Source organism: Scomber scombrus, chromosome 21, assembly GCF_963691925.1.
Source record: "Scomber scombrus chromosome 21, fScoSco1.1, whole genome shotgun sequence".
NCBI lineage: Eukaryota > Metazoa > Chordata > Actinopteri > Scombriformes > Scombridae > Scomber > Scomber scombrus.
Window position 1 is genome coordinate 17,597,667 of NC_084990.1, and position 19,890 is coordinate 17,617,556.

Genomic DNA, 19,890 nt, shown 5'->3' on the forward strand with positions numbered 1-19,890 from the left:
TGTCGTACATTAATGAACTAAATGGACTCCCATAACGTGACCCTGGATCTCTACAATAACAACACAGTGACTCACCATTAATCATTGATTTAATTAGAGAGCACTTTTAAAATAAGATGTACAAAATAGGACATGAGTGGCCTCGAAAACAAGACCAAAAAATCATTTCTGCAGTAAATATTGAGGCAACATAGCAGCAAATTATCAGGGAACAAATAAAATCACAAAAATAGAAGAAAACAAACGAGAAGAGAGATTAACAGAAGCCCAAAAAATAGATAAATAATACAAAATATTACTTGTTAGGAGATTGTAAAAATAGTTGCTCCTAATGTATGATGACATTTTAAAACAAAGACAGCGTAAGCCGACCTTAAGCTACACGAAGCGGGAAGGCCGATAGAAACTATTTCAATTCAGGCAGGAATAGAAACCATAGGTGCCATTGTGGAGGTAGGTGTGAGCATCCTGTTGCACAGTCAGAGCCGAGTGGTTTAGTCAACCCACGTTTAATGACCAAAATTTCTCCAGATCTCCATCTGTGGAGCCAGAATTTTGGTTCAGAAAATCTCACGAAAAGATTCTGACGTATTTGTTTTTCCACCTCCTGCTTACAAGTTTTATCTCCACAGAAAATGTTATTATAACAAACAATTATCACAGCTACCAAAACCCTGCCAGTTTTTTGGTTATCAGTGGGTCTTTTGAGCTGCAAATCAGCTAAATCCATTGCAGTTTAAGTTAAAACTGGGCCAAATTTGGTTATAAAATGAATGTTTTTCAAGTAGTTATTTCAACAGGATTTCACCAGTAAAATACAGAGAGATGTTGGATCTGGATATGATTATAGGTATGTAAAAGGCATCCACACTAAGAATGAGAACTGTAACAATAACTGCAACTATAAAGATAACGATGTGAGTGTCCACACTTATGAAGTATAATGTCCTATAAACAGCTGTGTAAAGCACGCACGCACGCTCCAGCTGTGTCTGCAGCTAATTAAAATACTCTCTTGATGACCCGTTACTGCTATATGTTGTACGGAAAAATGAAAAATAAAACCAGGCGGGTTCACCGGTGTGTTTCAGTATTTACAGACTAAACTGACCTGATTGACAGCAGCAGATGTCGAAGTGCGATGCGCAAAAGCGCACAGACGATCAGCTTTTATTGCGCTGTGGCAACGACACACAGAGGATGATGCTTTGTTTGACTCTGGGACTAACACAGAGTCCAGGGACAGTGAGCTTGGTGAGACTTGGGCGCAATATTTGCCCACAATGACAGCTCTAAAGAAGAGTTTTTGGGACTCGAGTAAGCACACAGATACACACTGTATCAAATATGTAAAGTTACTGTGTTCTTTTAAAAGGTTTAATTGAAACTCATAGCCTAATCCAAACCCTGTCTGACCGGTCCAGTTCAATTAAGCAGATCATTACCAGACCAATAACCGTTAACCCGACACACTGTTTCAGGTGTAATATGTGTGTTTTGATTGTGTTTCTAATAAAAGTAAATTCAAAAAGTTTTGGAGTAGAAACATATGTGTTTATAAATGAATAGCTACTGGTGCATTCAAATAAACCAGTTATACACTGTAGTTAGAACATTTCACGATGAATTAATGAAATAATATAACATGACAGTAATGTAATATGAAAGTTGAATATTTTTTCAGTTAAATTTAGCTCAGTTTTAACCTACATACAAAAACACACAAAAAAAACACTGAACACTTGAATCACTGCCAATTAGTTATCTAACAAGACTTAAGCTTACTGTGTCTTACTGGTCACTAGGTCACAGTCACTGTACTGGCCTCAAGAGCTAATCTGGACAAAGACAGGTAATCTGTGATTATCTGTTTGTGTGTGTCTGTGCTGTTGTTGATGCTGTTCTGTATGTTGCTGTGTGTTCATCTGCCCTCTTCTGGTGTTTTGCAGTAAAACTGGCAGTACAGATGCAGCCTACGCTCTACAGAACCTGGCTCTCCTCACACCAGAACTTGCCATCCCACCTGTACTTGAGAAGTAAGTGTGTTTTTGGGAGATCTTCTTAAAACATATTCCTAATATTCCTTAGAAAATATTCCTATATGGGACGTATATTGCACATTTCCCGGCCTATATTTATATTGCGTATTTATATTGATACATATTTGCATCATTCACAGTTAAAAAAACAAAACAAAAAACACTATTTATTTTATACAGCCTCTGTCTGAAACAGGCCGTTTTAGCTTCTACCTCTTTATGGCCCACTCTGTTCTGATTGGCCAGCTCCCGGAAGCTGCATCTCAGCTGACTTCCGAACAAACAAGGGTAGCAGGATTTCTCTTCATCTTCTCATTCTTTACTTTGAGTGGAGATTTCTAAAATATGTCCATAAATCTGATCTGAAATATATGAGTGGTGGAACAACATTAGCAACAAAGGCTACAAAACAGATGGCAGTTTGGGGGTATCTGCCAACAATCTAATTTTATCACAAGGAGGAAGTAGCCTGGGCTTTTGACTTTCAGGGAGCCTTCTTACATACGTTCACCTCATGCTTTGCACCTTTAACCATGTTTAATGTAGCCATCCAATATTGTAACTGTAAAAAATCACAAAAAGCATTTTATGTCCGCTTTAAAAGTCTTAAATGTGAACAAAAAGCATTAGAAACTACTCATTCTGTTACTCACCTCCTCATATCTTGCGTACAACAGGACCTATGCAGCGATGGAGACACTGACGGAGCCACACACCCTCACCGCCACTCTCAGCTGCATGATCGGCATGGCTCGCAGCCTGGTTTCCCCTAACAACCATTACCCAGAGGGCCGTGCTCACGTGCTCCCGCTGCTCATGGGCTCTCTGCCAGGGGTGGACCCCAATGACTTCAGCAAGTGCATGGTAAGTAATGGATGTGTTGATTAGCAATGAAGAACAATTGTTAGACAAGTAGACAATGCAGTGCTCGCTGATTAAATTCCCTTCCAGTGTACTTTGGTCTGTCCTATTAATAATTCCTGAAAGTAGAATGAATATCTCAATTTGAAGAACTCACAATTACCTTGGCTCAGTCTTCAGTTTCTGCTTGGATTGTAAAATGGACTAGATTTCTTTTTTTGGTGTGCTCATTGTATCCAGAATACATTAATCTATCACACCAGAATGAATTAATACATTTGAAAAAAGGTATTCCACCAACATCTGCTAGGTTGTTTAACTCCGTCCGTGATCACGTCACATGATTTAAATGGATTGGTTTCCTTTTGTTTCCCTCTGACGTTCAGATAACGTTCCAGTTCATCACCACCTTTACCACTCTGGTGCCTTTAGTGGATTGTTCGTCTGCTCCCTCCCGACACAGTGATCTCACAGAGGTACTTACTAACACACATTAACAGTTTAGTCACAAAAGAGGTTAAATAAACTTAATATCTGCAAATTTCTATGTAAAATTATTAAAAACTCGTCATTAATAATTTATAGACATTTTCCTTTTTTCCTGTTTTTTGGGAAACACGTTTACTCGCTTTCTGGTCAAGTTAGATAACAAGATTGATACTATGTTAATGTTAATACAGTAGCCAGGTAGCCTAGCCTACCACAAAGACTGGAAACAAGGGAAGACAGTTAGCCTAGGTCTACTTTACAGTTTCAGGTGCAAGGCTATCGTAGGGTCTGCAACATCTATCATGTTTGGAGCCAGGACTTCCCAACTAACTTGCCGTCAGTCAACACCCATGCAGGAGATATAAACAGAAGTATAGTCATACAAATAACTAACTAATCATCTTTATTTCTCCTTCTCAGACTGAGAAAGATCTATGTTTTGCTTCAACGGAGTTTGAAGACTTCGTTCTTCAGTTTCTGGACAGGTAAAGACTAATTAACAAGTCAAACTGTCATTTAATAAAGCCACGTTGTCAATGTCAATGAGTGCTTTCTTTTTAAAATTCACTGGTCTGGATCGTTGGTTCTGCAGGCCGTGTAAAAACAGCCTTTTTAGTCTTTTCTTTTAAAGTTGGATTTGTGCAGTTGACATTTTCATTTCTGACAAGTGCATAAGTGTGTGCTTACAGTCCAGTGTTTGTGTGTGCATATTTGTGCAGGTGTTTTGCTTTGATAGACAGCAGCACCCTGGAACAAACGAGAGACGAGACAGAGACGGATACTCAGACTCAACTGGAGAGCCTGGTGGAGCTGGGTCTGTCCTCAACTGTTAGCACTATCCTAACACAGTGCTCTACAGAAATATACAAGGTAGCATACACACACACGCACACACACACACACACACACACAAACACACACACACACACACACACACACACACACACACACACACACACACACACACACACACACACATCCTTGTCTTAAAGGTAACAACACTCTCTTTAGTCAAGTTCATTCATCTCTAATCATAAACTCTAATTGTCAATGTGATCTGATTGTAACTGAATTCAGCTTGTAAATTAGATTCTCATACAGACTGCTAACGTTAAAAGCCCTGAAAATGTTCTTAGTCAGCTTCTTACTATGAGTTATAAGAGGCCTACATCAACACAACGTTTTCTGCCATAGTTGGAAGAGTTTAAGTGGTGGTTTTTGGTTTCGATTGGTCAGAGCTTAGTTGGAAAAAGGATTTAGCAACATTTGAATCAAGATGTGATGACAGCTGCGGTTTATATGTTTATTTTGCCAATAAAATGTAGCAGCCACAGTACTTTCAATGCAATTAATACTAACATCTTTATATTTTCCACAGCAGCTCCTGTTTTTCTGGGAAACGCTATTAATCAGAAGTACATGACCAATTACTGTATGGTTAATGTAGAACAAAACCAAAAACTATACAGGCCTTCTTCATCTTACTCTATCAGACTTTTCAATATTGTACAATATATGGAAAAAAAATTGTGTGTGGTTTAAATTTGATCATAAACACATGATACATATGTCTCATCTTTACCTTTATTTTAGGTGGCGTTGCAGAAGGTGTATAATTTTGCCACGTCTAACATCTTTGAGACGTGTGTCTCAGGCAGGATGGTGGCTGACATGTGCAGAGCAGCAGCAAAGGTATGTGTGTGTGTGTGTGTGAGTGTGTATATTTATCAGGTAGTGTGTTTTATCTTTATTTCTCTATGACTTTTAAGGCCTTGATATATCATTTTGCATTTTACTTAACAATTTTTTGGTTTCACCTTTCATTTAACCCCCAACTTAGATGTCATACTTACATATTTTACTTGTTTGTTTGTTTGTTTTCTCAATTTTACTGTTCTGCATGCTTGGCATGGCATCTTAATATGTGTGTGTGACTGTGTGTGTGTGTGTGTGTGTGTGTGTGTGTGTGTGTGTGTGTGTGTGTGTGTGTGTGTGTGTGTGTGTGTGTGTGTGTGTGTGTGTGTTCACAGTGTCATCCCGCTGAGTCCCTCCGTCTGTTCATCCCTCACTGCTGCAACGTCATTTTCCACATTACTGACAGTCAGTACCACACTGTGTGTGTGTGTTAAATAGTCTAGTGTGTAGAGTAGATACAACAGTAGTGTGTTGGCATGAAGAACTGTAGCCTACAAGGTCTCTAGAAGCTTATTATAGCCTTGAACATGTTCATTCACAAGTAAATTCATTGCTAAATGAAATATAATAATAATAATAATCTTATAGTATTTGGTTAAAAAGCAGTCGTGACATTTTTGTACTTATTTAGCCTTTGTGTTTGTTCTTGTATTGTCATGAAAACAAATCACATTTATAGGAATAACACATATTGGTAAACAAGTGTCGGCAGCCATGCTGACAGCAGTACCTTGGCACAGTGGGGCTTTGAGCTAAATGCTAACTTTATCATGCTCACAAGGACTAAGCTGACATGGTCAAGTCATAACCATCATTAAAATGCTAACATTTGCTAGTTAGTACTAAACATAACGCACTGATGACACTAATGGTATAGTTATTGGTATTGCAGGCATTTGGTCTCTTGAATGTCTCTATCAAGTTTCGTGACAATCCATTCAATACATTAGTTCAATATTTGAGGCACCTCCCTCTTTCATTCAGCCACAAATTTCAACCTTCTGGTGCTGCTGGAAGAAAAGTCAGGGGATCACCAAATCAGTATGAATCATCCTCAGGGGATCATGAATGTCTGTACAACATGTTGGAGTAATCCAGATATTTTTGGCTGGATCAAAGAGATGGACTGGCAAATAGACAGACAGATAGTCATCTCTAGCCATGCTATAAGCACAGCTGAAAACTGAAATGACCCCAAAATTCGGCAAAAGAAGCTCTCAGCCTGTCAGGGGAGCAGTACAGTACATAACTCAGCCTCTCTATGTGTGTGCAGATGAGGAGCTGCAGAGTGAAGTGGAGCTGGATAAGGAGCTATTGTGGAATCTCCAGCTGCTCTCCGAGGTGAGACTAGGATCTATCGTGTCCCAAGGGGCTTCAACACTCTAAAAAATATTCAATTTTACAAAGTTATTTAATCTAGTTTGTCTCTCTACATTTAATCTGTAAATTATAAAAAGTTTTCCAGTGGGGATTTTTTTTGTCAGTTGTCATTTCCTCACTGCTGAAGAGGTTTGCCTTTTCTACCTTAATCTGAGGATTCAACACATATTTCTACACAATTCAACATCAGTGAAGATACTGAAAAGGCTTAGAGCAGACAGATATTTTCACTTCTTTTTGGAGCTGCAATGATTAGCCAATAGATTGATTAGTTGCCAACTATTAAAATAATCTGTATTTTTTAAGAAAAAGTAAATTCTCTGATTCCAACTTTTCAAATGTGAATATCTTTCTCGTTTCCTTAGTCCTTTATGACAGTATACTGAATATCTCTGGGTTGTGGACAAAATAGGATGTCACTCTGGGCTTTGGGAACATTTTTCACCATTTACTGACATTTTGTAGGCCAAACTAATCGATTAATCAAGAAAATAATCAAAAGATGAATCAATAATGAAAATAATTAGATAGTTGCAGCCCTACTTGTTTTAAAGACTGTAATTGTAATATTGTATGAGAAAAAAATTATGAACAAATGACATTTTTTGCAGTGTGCTCCTTTCACTGTCATAAATATCAAAGAGCTTTCTCGTTAACCAGAACATATTGATACCCTTTCTGTTTTGTTTTATTACTCCTGGGAGCTTAATGTGAGTGGGAGCGAGCCAGATGCTGTGATTTACTGGAGAACCTCAGTATTTAAGACACAATTCTCCACTGAATTGCCCGTGTCTGTGTGTGTGTTTGTGTGCATGCGCCTGCTTGTGTGTGTATGTGTGTTGTTTTTAGGTAACCCGTGTGGATGGTGAACAGCTGTTAAAATACCAAGGGGACCTGGAGCGGATCCTGGGTATATGCGTGCGTCTGCGCTGTAAACGGGCGTACACACTCGCCTGCAGTCTGCTGGAGCACACACTCCGCTCGCTGTCCCTCATCTATCCCACCGAGTACCGCAGCACCTCTGGAGGGTTTGATACTGACCTACCTATACGGGTAAACACACACATACTGCTTCAATGCTTTATGGCACTTGACGAGACACAACAATGACCATTATTTCATCTTACAAACTAACATGAGTTAAATCCACTTCCTTGAGTCTAACCACATAGTTTCAACCATGAGTTATTTGCTAACGTCCTAGGGGGCAAATTGGCTGTTAACAGAGCTATTAGAGTGAATAGAACTCTTAATGCACAGCCAGTATTTTCAATCAGGTTCTGGTCGGTCGCAGGAACATCTTAGGTGATGATCGAAATTAACCAGCGCACACCGAAATTACTTTACTGTGACTTTATCAGGAGCGAAAAATGCATTTTGCCTGTAGCTTCTTCAGGTTTGCTCAGCCTAGACTCATTACAGTATCTAGTCTGTTACAGGAAACAATGAGGTTTTGTTTGAAACACAAAATGCCACAAGTAAAGCCTTTAAAACCGCTCTCTGTCTCTCATGGTTTAATTAAATTGGATGTTACAGGTTCGGTTATTGTAATGTAATTTCTATTTTCATGAAGACAATTACAAAACCGTTATCAAATGATAATTAAATTACTACACTGCGAGACCATGCACTGGCTAATACCTCCCTCTCTGTCACTGTCTCTCTTTCTGTTGCTTTCTCTGCATGACAAGTAAACACTTGTGATGGTAAAGTATACTGTACAGAAAGGGGAATAGTAGGGATACGGGATAAAAAAGACAATAGTGAAAACCACAATATCTACTTACTGAAAGAAAAACATGGTCACAAAATGTATCTGAGTGGATTATGTGATGATTAACAAAGACATACACATGTTTTTGCTGCTTTGTTGTGAAATATTGAATATTTTACCTCTTCAAGCCTTTAAAAATCCTTCAACACAAGCAATTTGACTGTTCACAACTCGGCACCCACACATACTGTAATCAGGGTTTACAAGTAGACATTTACTTATTTTGATGTGTCATGAACCAAAAAGATTGGGAACCACTATTCTGACAACTCTGTGCATTGCAAAATTGTATAAAATAATGCAGTGATAAACTAAGCATGAGTAACTTTTTGTTAAACAGCACACACCGCTAGTGTAATAATTCAAATGAATTGATTTATTCTTACTTCATCGATTCAGCCTGATTTCTTTGGCGGTTGGGTTTATTTTGTTTTTATTTTCCGTGGAAAATTGGTTGCTAGGAGCCATTTTTCACATTAATCATAGAAAGATGTTGATTTAAGAGTTTCTGTTCATACTCTTACAGCAGCTTGTACAGGTGTGTTGATCTCATCCCGGCTTCTTACTATTTTTCTCGAATGCAGCAAGGACGATGACATCCCCACTCTTGATCCCACCTACTGAGCTATGATTACACAACAGGATATGATAAATGCTAAAAGAAATGTGTAAAAAGTAGCACAAGTACAAGTTGTATAATCTCGCTTTAAGACAGCTAAGTTCAAAGACGGTTTCTATTCTGTTTTTTTTTTTACTTTGTGGCAGGAGGAGACTAGCTGAACTGTTTACCCAGAAGTATTTCTGTTGTCACCTAAGAGAAAAGCTTTTCTGGAATAGTTTTCATTAAACCTTGGCATATTTTTTTGTTTTCATGCAGTCAAGAGAAGTGCGATTCTGTTATAATGTCTAGGTGGCAGTAATTACAGCTACATTCCTTTGCCGCTTTCAACAGTTTCGAATGCTGACCTTTTTCCATCTGCAGATCAGGATCAGTTATTCTTTATTTCGTGTAGATATGATGTATTTTCTGGTTTGTCAGGTCTGTGGTTTTGGGGTGGACTGGTTATGCTCTTTTTCTTGCCAGCTGTTCCAGTGGAAGAACTGCAGCGCTCTCTCACTCTGCATTCAACTTTCTGAGAACGCTACTCTCTCTCTCTCTTTCGTTCTCTCCAGGACTGGGGCAGAGCTGGAGATGTGGCAGCCTTGGGTGTGTGTTGGCATGTGCCAAGTCAGGAGGAGGAGAACTTTGTTTTCCAGCTGCTGTCCCGCCTCCTGCACCCTGAGCTACAGCGAATCAAGGGCCACGTCTCTGGAGATCAGCCAATGAGCAGGTGTGCTGCAGTTTTTCTCATTTTTTCATTTCTGGATGTAATCAGGCAAACGCACTAAAAACTACAAAGAAAACTGTAGCCTTTCATAACTGAAGAATGAGATTTGTGTAGGGCCAAAAATGAAAACTGAAATATGACATCTGCTTTTAATATGTCTTCAAGCTTTTGAAGATGCCTAATCAAGTGCTCAAAGGGAGGAAAAGTTGGATTAAGTCGCTTTAGAGTGCTGAGACATTATTATATACTTGCCATTATAGATTTGAATTCATGTAATAAATGCACGCACACACACAACTATGACAGGTCTGTAATGTGTGATCTGATTCACAGGGAAGAGCTGTTGCAGAGCCTTGCTGTTGTGCAGCACTGCCTTCTTGGAGCTGGAAGCCTGTTGCCCCCTTTGGATGGACCACACGTATCTGACCTGTGAGTCTCGCAGCTTCACATGATCACTGTTTATAAAAACACACATTATTATGCAGGCTTGTCACGTTTTGCTTCATGTATTTTTTCTTCTCGTCAGCATGCCCTCTATGGTGAATCTTGGGGAGATCAAGCTGTATATAGGTGTTGAGTACGGTAAGAAAACACAAACTTGCAAGGGAGCAACCACATACAAACATGCACAAGTAGATGCTCTCCCAATAGTTTCAGTGGGTGATAAGACCGCTCATCCCGCATTCTGTGTCCATGTGGGACATCTGTGTGTCTCCTCCTCTCCAGATGATTCACGGGAGAACTACAGAGAGTCCATCTGTCAAACTATGAGACTGCTGCTACGTGAGTGAAGATTTTAGTGTAACTCCACTACACTCTCAACTCTTAACCACTCACTCTGTTTAGAATGTGATGGTAATGCACAATTCAATCCTGTCCACTCTTTACCAACCAGATCACATCTTGGAGCACTCGGAGGATGACACAAAGTCACTATTCGTCATCATTAAGGTGCCCAGCCCCTCACCTTGTAGTTTGTGATTTTTCTATTATTCTTGTCTGAAATGTTATTATTCTTATCCTGCAGCAAAATTTTGACAGAGCCTTTTGTCTGACTGCAGATCATCAGTGACCTCATGTTTTTCCGAGGCATTCACAAGAAGGAGTTTGACTCACGCTGGAAAAGCTTCACTCTGGTCAAAAAGTCCATGGAAAACAGGGTGAGTTGGAAGAGCAAACAAGGCTGCTGATTGTTGTCAGTTTCACTACGTCACTTGCGGTGATTTAAGTATGTTGCCTCTCCCTCTGCAGCTTCATGGGAAAAAGCAGCACATTAGAGCACTGCTCATTGACCGGGTTTTGCTCCAGCATGAGGTTAGTTTAACAACACACAGGCTTCCTGCAAGGGCACAAATGTAGCTGCAATCACATGCATACGAGACAAGATGTATGATAATATTAAAAAACTGCATTTCTGTGTCATTAGATGCGGAAGCTGGTGGTTGAGGGCAGTGAATATAAATTAGTCCATCAGGAGCTGCTCTGTGATCTGCTGCTGCTGTCAACCAGCACTTACAGCCAGGTAAAACCAACACAGCACACATTAATTAATTCAGTCGTTTGTTTTAACAAGAAAAATCAGATCAGAACATCTGCTGGTTCCCAGTTTCCTCGTGGTATTAACATAAATAGCTCTTGTGAAATAAAAATTAATTGAGAGTGCATCCTTGTGCATCTGTGTATGTGTCTCTGTGTTTGTGCTTGTGTTTGCGTGTGTGTTTGTGTTTGTGTGTGTCCTTGCAGGTACGTAGCAGGGCCCAGAATGTGCTGACGGTCGCAATGGGAACCTACAGTTTCTCCTACAGAGACTTGATTCCAAGAATCCTACAGCTGCTCTCACCACAACACACCACTGGCACACAACAGCAGTTCAAGGTATTACACACATGCATCCATTCACATAATACATACTGACAAAGGTAGTTGTTGCTCTGAGCTTTCTCATCATTGTCACTGTCCGTGGTACTTGAGGGTCTTCAGTATGTGCCATACAACATTTCATTTTCCTGTACAATGACAATAAAGACTATTCTATTCTATACATAAAACCAACAGAATACTCTCAAGAAATAGAAAATTGGAGCACATTTCTCCCATTCTGGCTCTACTGCATTGGTTACCTGTGGCCCACAGCGCTGATTTTTACATCTTGTTTTTAAGACACAGGCCTGGTATAGTGCTAACCCAATCCTACCTCGTTGACCTTCTCTCTCTCTTCTCTCTCCTTATACTCCTGCTCGTAGCCTGAGGTCTGCAGAGTTGTTGTTGAACATTCACAGACTAGAATAATTGGGCATTTTCTGTCACAGCAGAATTCTTTTAGAATTCTACTTAAGACATATTTTTTCAAATTAACTTTCAACTTGAAAAGAAAACCGAGGAATCCTGTTTCAGTCCTCAAACCTTCATCAGTCAAAATTCACACAAACGAAAAGCTCCATGTAAACAGGTTATCCGTTTTTATTTTAATATTTATATGGTTATCTTCACTAAGAAGAAGGTGCGCAGGAGCTTTTTTGAAATTTCTACAAATTGGCTTTTCAAGATCCCCTCCAAACATGTCTTAAAACGTATAAAAATACGACTAAAAATTAATGTCTAATAGGTTTTTCCACAAAATGTCAGTTAGAATTATGAAACCTTATACAATATAAAGAATAAATGACATAGTTAAATGTTTTTAAAACCACATTTACTTCTCCCTCTTTGAAAAAAAAATCAAGAATTTACGAACATGGAAATATTTTTTTCCTCTCAAAAGTTTAACTACAGTTCTACACACAAGATGTTTCCTACTTAGATTTGATGTCACACAATAATTCTTGTACTTACACGTCTTAAACTCAGATCAAAGGTGAGCACAGAGAAACATTTCCCCTCCAGCAAATGAATAGGAAATGTATGCATTGGTATGACAAACCTTAGAGACAAGTTATGATGACTAAGATAGGATTGGATAATTTGTACAATTAGACAATTTGAGGGTCTGGATCCTCCCAAGTGCACGGCAACATGAAAGGTTTGATCTGAACCTGCTCTTTTCCCAGATGATACAGTCTACTCTCACAGACACTCACGGCTCACAAATTCAGATATTTACCACTAAAGGTTTACCACGAGGAAGTTGACCTTAAATGTCATATAAAACCAGTGGTAAAATACAAGACATGATGGACAACTGGCAAACAGTGCAGACGTTTAATGGTGGACATGTCTATGTAACCTCCATTTTTCACACCCTGTAATTAAATTAATTTGATGTCCATTCTGCTAACGAGAACAATGGCGTTTAATTGTGGCTTCTATCATTTACATCCTGCTGTGGCATTTTAATTGAACTCATTCAAGTGAAATATTTGATGTCTGAATGCCTGAATGACCAATTAACAAATGGCCGGTGCTTTGTAGATTATTTGAGCTGCAAGGATACACAGCTTCTGTCCTTCACTTTCAGACCAAAGGCTACATTTCTATGCAAGATCCTTTAAAGCAGGACTGCCCTTGTCATCCCCTTTCTGACATATTTAGCCTAGAAATGCAGGTAGTGAAGGATCCAGCTTCTAATTCAGCAGCACACGACTGTCCATTTGCTTGTGCCACAGATGTTATTACCACCATATATCGACTGTCATGTGTCCTCATCCTGTATGTATGTCATGCTCAGGGTGCCCTGTACTGCCTGCTGGTTGTGCAAAGCGGTATATGTCAGGCTAGTGCGAGGGACTGGGACTGTGTCGGAGAGATGTGGCCTGCTCTGGTCCGCTGTGGCCTGTCACCCTCCATGAACCTGGAGAAACCCTCCATTGGTCGACTGCTTGACGACGTCACTGACAGGATCCATCGCCAGCACGACACCATCGGGATCTATTTTACTGTGAGCAACACTACCATTAATAGTCAATTCACTCTCCTCATCTGATCTGTTTTTATTTGCCTATTACATATTACTCCTTTTCTCCATCTCCACCCCCAGGTATCTGAAAACTGTGTAGAGATAGCAAATCAAATCATGCAGTCTGAAAATCCAGCACCTTGTTTGGAGGCACCCACTGTAGAGGAGCTGAAGGAGGGGCTTCAACGTCAGCGAATCAGAAACGTGGTCGCTGCAAGGTAGGAATATAAACTCGATTATAATAGCTGTTATTATTCAGTCATTCATTCATTCATTTTCAATACTTTCTTAGTCTTCATCGAGGTTGCAGACGAGCTAGAGCACAAATGAATACAATCTGCTTTTCTTTTGTCCAGGAAATATGAGAAGCTGGTCAATGATCTCTTGGACTGCCTTGAAGACAGAGAGCTGTAGGTTTTCCCTCCATCTGTATACATATTACATGTATATGTACTTGCTATGCAAATGTATATAAAAGATGTCAGCATACAGTACATTAGTTATGCTATTCCATACAGTGTGCATTATGTATCTAAAATGTCATTCATTAACAACCAGTAGCAGCTGCAAATACACTGATAACACTTCGCTCCTCTTATAGCCTCTAGTCAGTCATGTAAATAGAAAACAATATGGTTCCAGTTAAAAATAAAAATTTGAAACGACAGAGACTCACCATGAATGCTAATCAAAAATGATACTTCATAACAATGCAAAATTATGCATTGCTATTTCTGCCACAGTAACACTTCTCAGTCAATTACCAACGACGGTTTTTAATCTAAAGCTCCTAAAGCACATATGCTTGTCCATTGCATGTATGCTTGTGAATCAGGCCCTGGAAGTTTGAGCACATGGCCACGGACCTGTTGTCCCTCCTCCTGAGGGATGATCATCCACTGCCCCCTGATGCTGTCCTCTACTTCACACAGAGCCTCATACATGACTCCATCAGCATACGCAAGGTCTGTGATCCTGTGTGAATGTCTATTAGATTTGTGTTTGTTCGGATTTCAGTAATGATGAATGGTAAAGCAGTTTGACAGTAACATGTAGGATATTTCCACCATTTTTATAGTTTTCAGTTGCGCCCTTGGATGTCAATTTAAGACAGGAGGAAGCAAAATGTCTAGTACTGTATGTCCATTGTATTGTGGGACACTAATGCATGCGATCAACAGCACACTCAACAATCAAGTGTTTTTTTATTATGCATGCTTGCTTTTAGGAATATACTTATCTTTCCTCATTTTTCAATGTGAATACACTGCATACTCCTGCATAACCTGTATTGAATTAGTATGTTGTATTGATTGAGGACACAGGTAGTTTAAAGTTCAAGTTTAGTGTCTTTTATCCATATACAAGTATACAGTTAAGGAAAAATGTTGTTACTCTGTGGGGTCAAGGTGACAAATATATGCATTTCATTAACAATACAACAATGCAGACAAAAAATTGACTGCAACAAATGGGCAAATCCCAAAGAGGCCAGTGGAAAAAGTGCAAGCAGAGTAGCTAAAGAACTAAGTATGATTAAAAGCAGCAGCAATACATAAAAGAGTGCAGTAGGAGTGCCAGAGAATAATGTAAAACAGAGGCTGAGCTGTGCATATTCAGCTATAAAGTATAAAACAAATTCTGGTAAAGACAGCACTTTTTGTACCTTCAGCACATTTTTAGCAGACCTGGAGTAGCCGCTGGGTTTGTGTGTGGCCCCATCTAAAGTCTGCTATTTGTAGGTGTGGATATAAATGTGTCACTGATGTGGCATCAACCTTTCAGTTCAGAACCTCCACACCAACAATTAAGATGAGGAAAAATGTCTCTCACATGTTGCTTTCTTTCACTCTTTTAGGCGGCAATTGCAGCAGTGGCCGCTATCCTTAAACAGCTGAAACGACCAGCACAGAAAGTGTCAGTGAAACCATCAGATATTAGTGAGTATACACAAAAACAATCATATATACAACTCTTATATTTAGTTGTTTAATTTATAGGAAACCCCAGAATTAGCTGTTCTAATTTGAATGTATTTTCATGTACAAACCAATTGTGTGGTGATTTTCTGTTGAGTGAGCAATAAGATCAGGGCATGCATCTCATACATTTGCTCTCTATTAAAAGATAAATTGTATTAAATTAAAAAATATTTCCTACCGATTTTCTTTGTCTAGAAACAGGGTAACTTTCCAACAGTGGAGGGAGACCAAAAAACACTCACTCACATACAAACGAAACTGAAAACTTGCTTACATCTGTATGTTAATGACTTTTAATTTATTTGTTTTGTGTGTTTAGGTGGTATAGAGGATCCGCAAGGTGTGTGTTTAGGGGATCGTGAGGGGAATCGATGGTTACAGTACGACAGCAACAACCTACCTCTTACTCAGGAGCAGTGGGACTCTCTGCATTATGTGGAGAAAACACACTGTGGCTACTATTCATGGCCAAGGTAAAGAGAATCACTGACTAAGTGTTTGGCGGGTGGATTTATTAGAAACTGGAAAGCTGATTAACTGCCTGGTTGAATGGAGCTAAACAGCTGATTGACTTAACTGCTGTTGATTTGATACTTGTCTTTTTGGCTTTGTGGCTAACTTTATGTCTGATTAACTGCTGGGTGACTGATCTCGGTGGCTGGATAACTAGCAGGGGGGATGCAGTGACTTCCTGTCATGGCCTGGCCTAGATAAGGCTGACTGAACGACTTACTGCATGGCCTAGATAGAAGAATTGATGTATAGGTGGAAAGCTGGCTCGCTGGTTGGCTGGCTTGCTGGCTGTGTCGGTATGCGGAAGGCTTGCTGACTAACTGACTTTTTAATCATTCATTTATCCTTGCTGCTCATTTGAAGACAGTATGTGTCTATCCATATTTTCTCTCTTCTGTTATCTATAAATCACAGCAGCCTCTTCTTTGTCTCCCGTTCCTCTCAGAGAAATGATGATCTATGCAGCTTCTGAAAAGCAACAAGATGACCTGCCGTATGAGGAGATGAGTGAGGTGTGTGCACATGCAGTACCGTACCACACACAAAATTGCTCAGCGATGCTTCGGTATTACTGTTATTACATCTGGTGTTTGTTTGTGTGTCACTCAGGGTGAAAAGATCATCTTTGAATATTTCTCGGACCCAGAGTTTATTGAACAGCTTATAGAGTTTCTCTCTCTGGAGGATCGGAAAGGAAAAGACAGCTTCAATCCGAGACGCTTCTGTCTCTTCAAGGTGCAACTTAACCCTCATCCTACCAACATCTTTAACATACAAGGACTATTCCCCCAAGAATAAACTAGCAAAATGTTAACTGATTTCTTCTTAAACATTTTTAGTTATTTAATTAATGTCACTTGAAAAACAAAACAGTTTGCATATTGTGTAAAGCCCCCCCCCCCAAGTCCTTATTTAATTGATTGTTTAAGATTTAATTCTAAATTTTTTAAATAGTTCGATCTATTAAAACTGCATGCAGGGAATAGGGGGCTTTTGACTGGGGTCCCCTAAGACCTCAATACATTAGTGTTTTTAAAAAGCACTAATTACAACAGAAACAGTAAACAATGATATGAAGTCATTAGGAACAAACTGATTGACTAAGTCATGAAAAATTGGAATGATAAAATAAAGCACCTGTGAGATATGACAAAAAGTATATCTAGGATCTGCGGGTACCCCAGTCGGTAGGATTAAGTTTAAACTCTCAGCCTCTATCGATCTGGCAAACCTTTTACAAAGAAGTGACACAGCATACCACCTCCAGCCAAGGCTGAATCCGTCAGACAGCTGACAGTACACTGCTGTCAAATGAATAACTGTAATCTGTCTTTCTTTGGTTAAAAAAAAAAATCTTGGTTCCCGCACATCGAACAAACCTCCATGCTCACGTTTGATGGACAGGGGCTGTTTCGTAACTATGGAGACGTGTTCCTGCCGTTACTATGGCCTCACCTAGAGCAGCTCGCCAGCGACCCCCATGAGAGCTCCCAGCGCTGTGTGTGTGAGATTACTGCAGGACTAATCAGAGGCAGCAAACTCTGGAGTTTCAGCAAGGTACTGGACACACACACGTAGCAGCAAATAAACACACTGCACTATTTTTTGATAAGAAAAGTCAATATTAATAAAAACTTTCATTATGTTGTGTGTGTGCTTGTGTTCAGGTGGACAGGTTATGGCAGCTTTTGTGCCCTTTGATCAGGACAGCATTAAGCAACATCACAGTGGAAAGCTTCACAGACTGGGGCACCTGCATCGCTACTGCCTGTGTGAGTTGCTCACATGCATACAAATACACCCCACGCACCATGGCTTAGGGCTCATTAAACAAATCTCTGGAATCTTTCTATTTATCTTCCTTATACAAATGGTGAAGATCAGATTTTTTTTAAATCAATAAAACAAATGTTTGGGTGAAAATTGGATTTTGAAAACACCATTTGCAGCACAAACACTCTTGTGGCTGTATGGTCCAACTGTGGTCCAGACTGAAATATCTCAACATCTAGTTGATGGATTCACACAAAATATTGAACAGACATTAGTTAATGGTACCCAAAGGATGCATCGTAATTATTCTCTGACCTTTTCTCTCAGGCCATCATGAGGTTCACATATGTTGTTTTGAGTCAAGTGTCTCAACAACTATTAGAAGGAGTGCCATGAAATGTCGTACTTACATTCATGTCCCTCTTAATAAGATAAAAATATTTGCTAATCCTCCACTTTTCCTCTAATGCCATCACAAGGTCAGAAATGTAGTTAATAAATCTCCAAAACTAATGCCTCAGCTGTACTTTGTGTTCAATTTTTAATTAGCAAATGTTAGCGTACTGACACCCCAAACTAAGATGTGACCTTGCTAACTTGGCCATTGTTGTTTGTGTTGCCATGCTAACATTAGTATTTCGTTCAAAGCACCACTGTACAGGGGATATATTTTTTTACCAGGTTTGCAAAGTCACGACCCACCCTACTCTGCTCTGATTGGCTTACCATGATCCAATCATTGTAAACAAACATTCTTGACGTCAGGTCTTAAATTCGGGGTCAGCAAGCTTCGACATCCAGGGGGGAGGAAATTGGGTACAGTAGACGCTTAGTCTTGTCAATCAGCCGCAGATGTTTCTTTCACCAATTTTCTGTGCAGCCTTACCAGACACTTTTCTAACAGTGTACTTTTCACAGGAGGACAATGTTTACTGTAAACTATTGTTGCCTGCATTAGCGATTATTGCAGCAAGAAATATAACTTTTGGATCAGTGACAACATAAAATCAACCAATTGGCTCCTTTTAAAGTCTTCAGGGAGAAACTGTGAAAAGGGCAGCATATACCTGTACCATTTCCTGTTGGTTGTACTGCTGGAACTAGTTTATTCTATTTACAGTGGAAGTAAAAGTGTGGGAATCTGTGCATACAGTTGCTGCAAGTCACAGCTCAGTGGATGAATACATGTTGCACACCTGAAAAAATAAGCTTATTTTGTATTGGTTGTTTTCCGATAGGAGGGTCGGGACCCCAGGAAACTCCACTGGCTGTTTGAGCTGCTGATGGAGAGCCCGCTCAGTGGAGAGGGCGGCTCATTCAGAGACGCAAGGTACGTGTATGTGTGTCTGTGTGTGTGTGTGTGTGCATGTGCATGGATATCTATCTGTAAAGACTGTGTTTATGTCATCTACGGTATTTCAGAGGTTTCTGATTTCAGGCTGCAGTAGTAACCCCCCCCCCCCCCCTCCATCCTTCCATCCCCCTTTCTCTTTGTCTCTGTCAGTTTGCTGTATGTGCTTCAAGGTGGTCTGGCCCAGCAGCAGTGGAGAGTGTCTGAATTGCTGCACAGGCTGCTGGATTACCTGGAGCCCAAACTCACCCAGGTGTATAAGAATGTCAGAGAGCGCATTGGCAGGTACCAAATTAACTTGGCGTTATCTTTTCAGGATTACATAATCATGTTTAAATAGGTTAATGTATTTAACTTGTGTGCACTGTTTGGGCTGCTTAATTCTAAGCCTCTATTTATCTTAATCTATCTGTCTGAACTACTCTTATTCTGTTGTTGTTTTTTTTTACTTTCTTACTGTTTTTCCCCCTTTGTTTCCTTTTCCTCCACTCTCTCTCCAGTGTCCTGACCTATATCTTCATGATAGACGTGGCCCTGCCACACACCAGGACCACCTCCTCCCCCCACGTGGCAGACTTTGTCACTCGGGTCCTAGAGCGACTCAAGCCCCTCACATCAGAGCCGGAGATCCACAACCACGTCCACGAGGAGAACACCCAGGAGACGGATGAGCGCACCCAGGCTGTCAAACTGCTCAAGACGGGTCAGAATGTGGATGCAAGCATGTAAACTGTGTGGTGGATGGACATGGTGTAGACCAGGGGTAGACAGTGGCTGTGGGAAAAATATATATACTAGGGCAGCTTGTCCTCT

At 39.9% G+C, this 19,890-nt stretch overlaps 1 protein-coding gene across 1 annotated transcript in view; it reads left to right on the forward strand.

Moving 5' to 3' along the window:
• LOC134003359 (proteasome activator complex subunit 4B-like) overlaps positions 1-19,890 on the forward strand; it is a 36,863-nt gene that overhangs the window by 9,191 nt on the left and 7,782 nt on the right. Inside the window, exons 11-41 of the mRNA XM_062442527.1 lie at positions 1,950-2,036; positions 2,717-2,903; positions 3,287-3,376; positions 3,810-3,874; positions 4,109-4,259; positions 4,983-5,081; positions 5,420-5,489; positions 6,358-6,425; positions 7,314-7,517; positions 9,412-9,569; positions 9,900-9,995; positions 10,093-10,148; positions 10,293-10,349; positions 10,462-10,517; positions 10,628-10,726; positions 10,818-10,880; positions 10,993-11,088; positions 11,310-11,441; positions 13,231-13,440; positions 13,540-13,676; positions 13,815-13,868; positions 14,294-14,423; positions 15,317-15,398; positions 15,760-15,913; positions 16,399-16,465; positions 16,563-16,688; positions 17,358-17,510; positions 17,621-17,725; positions 18,965-19,056; positions 19,231-19,362; positions 19,578-19,780. Coding sequence (XP_062298511.1) covers positions 1,950-2,036; positions 2,717-2,903; positions 3,287-3,376; positions 3,810-3,874; positions 4,109-4,259; positions 4,983-5,081; positions 5,420-5,489; positions 6,358-6,425; positions 7,314-7,517; positions 9,412-9,569; positions 9,900-9,995; positions 10,093-10,148; positions 10,293-10,349; positions 10,462-10,517; positions 10,628-10,726; positions 10,818-10,880; positions 10,993-11,088; positions 11,310-11,441; positions 13,231-13,440; positions 13,540-13,676; positions 13,815-13,868; positions 14,294-14,423; positions 15,317-15,398; positions 15,760-15,913; positions 16,399-16,465; positions 16,563-16,688; positions 17,358-17,510; positions 17,621-17,725; positions 18,965-19,056; positions 19,231-19,362; positions 19,578-19,780 — 3,479 coding nt within the window. The remainder of the gene's footprint in view (positions 1-1,949; positions 2,037-2,716; positions 2,904-3,286; positions 3,377-3,809; positions 3,875-4,108; positions 4,260-4,982; positions 5,082-5,419; positions 5,490-6,357; positions 6,426-7,313; positions 7,518-9,411; positions 9,570-9,899; positions 9,996-10,092; positions 10,149-10,292; positions 10,350-10,461; positions 10,518-10,627; positions 10,727-10,817; positions 10,881-10,992; positions 11,089-11,309; positions 11,442-13,230; positions 13,441-13,539; positions 13,677-13,814; positions 13,869-14,293; positions 14,424-15,316; positions 15,399-15,759; positions 15,914-16,398; positions 16,466-16,562; positions 16,689-17,357; positions 17,511-17,620; positions 17,726-18,964; positions 19,057-19,230; positions 19,363-19,577; positions 19,781-19,890) is intronic.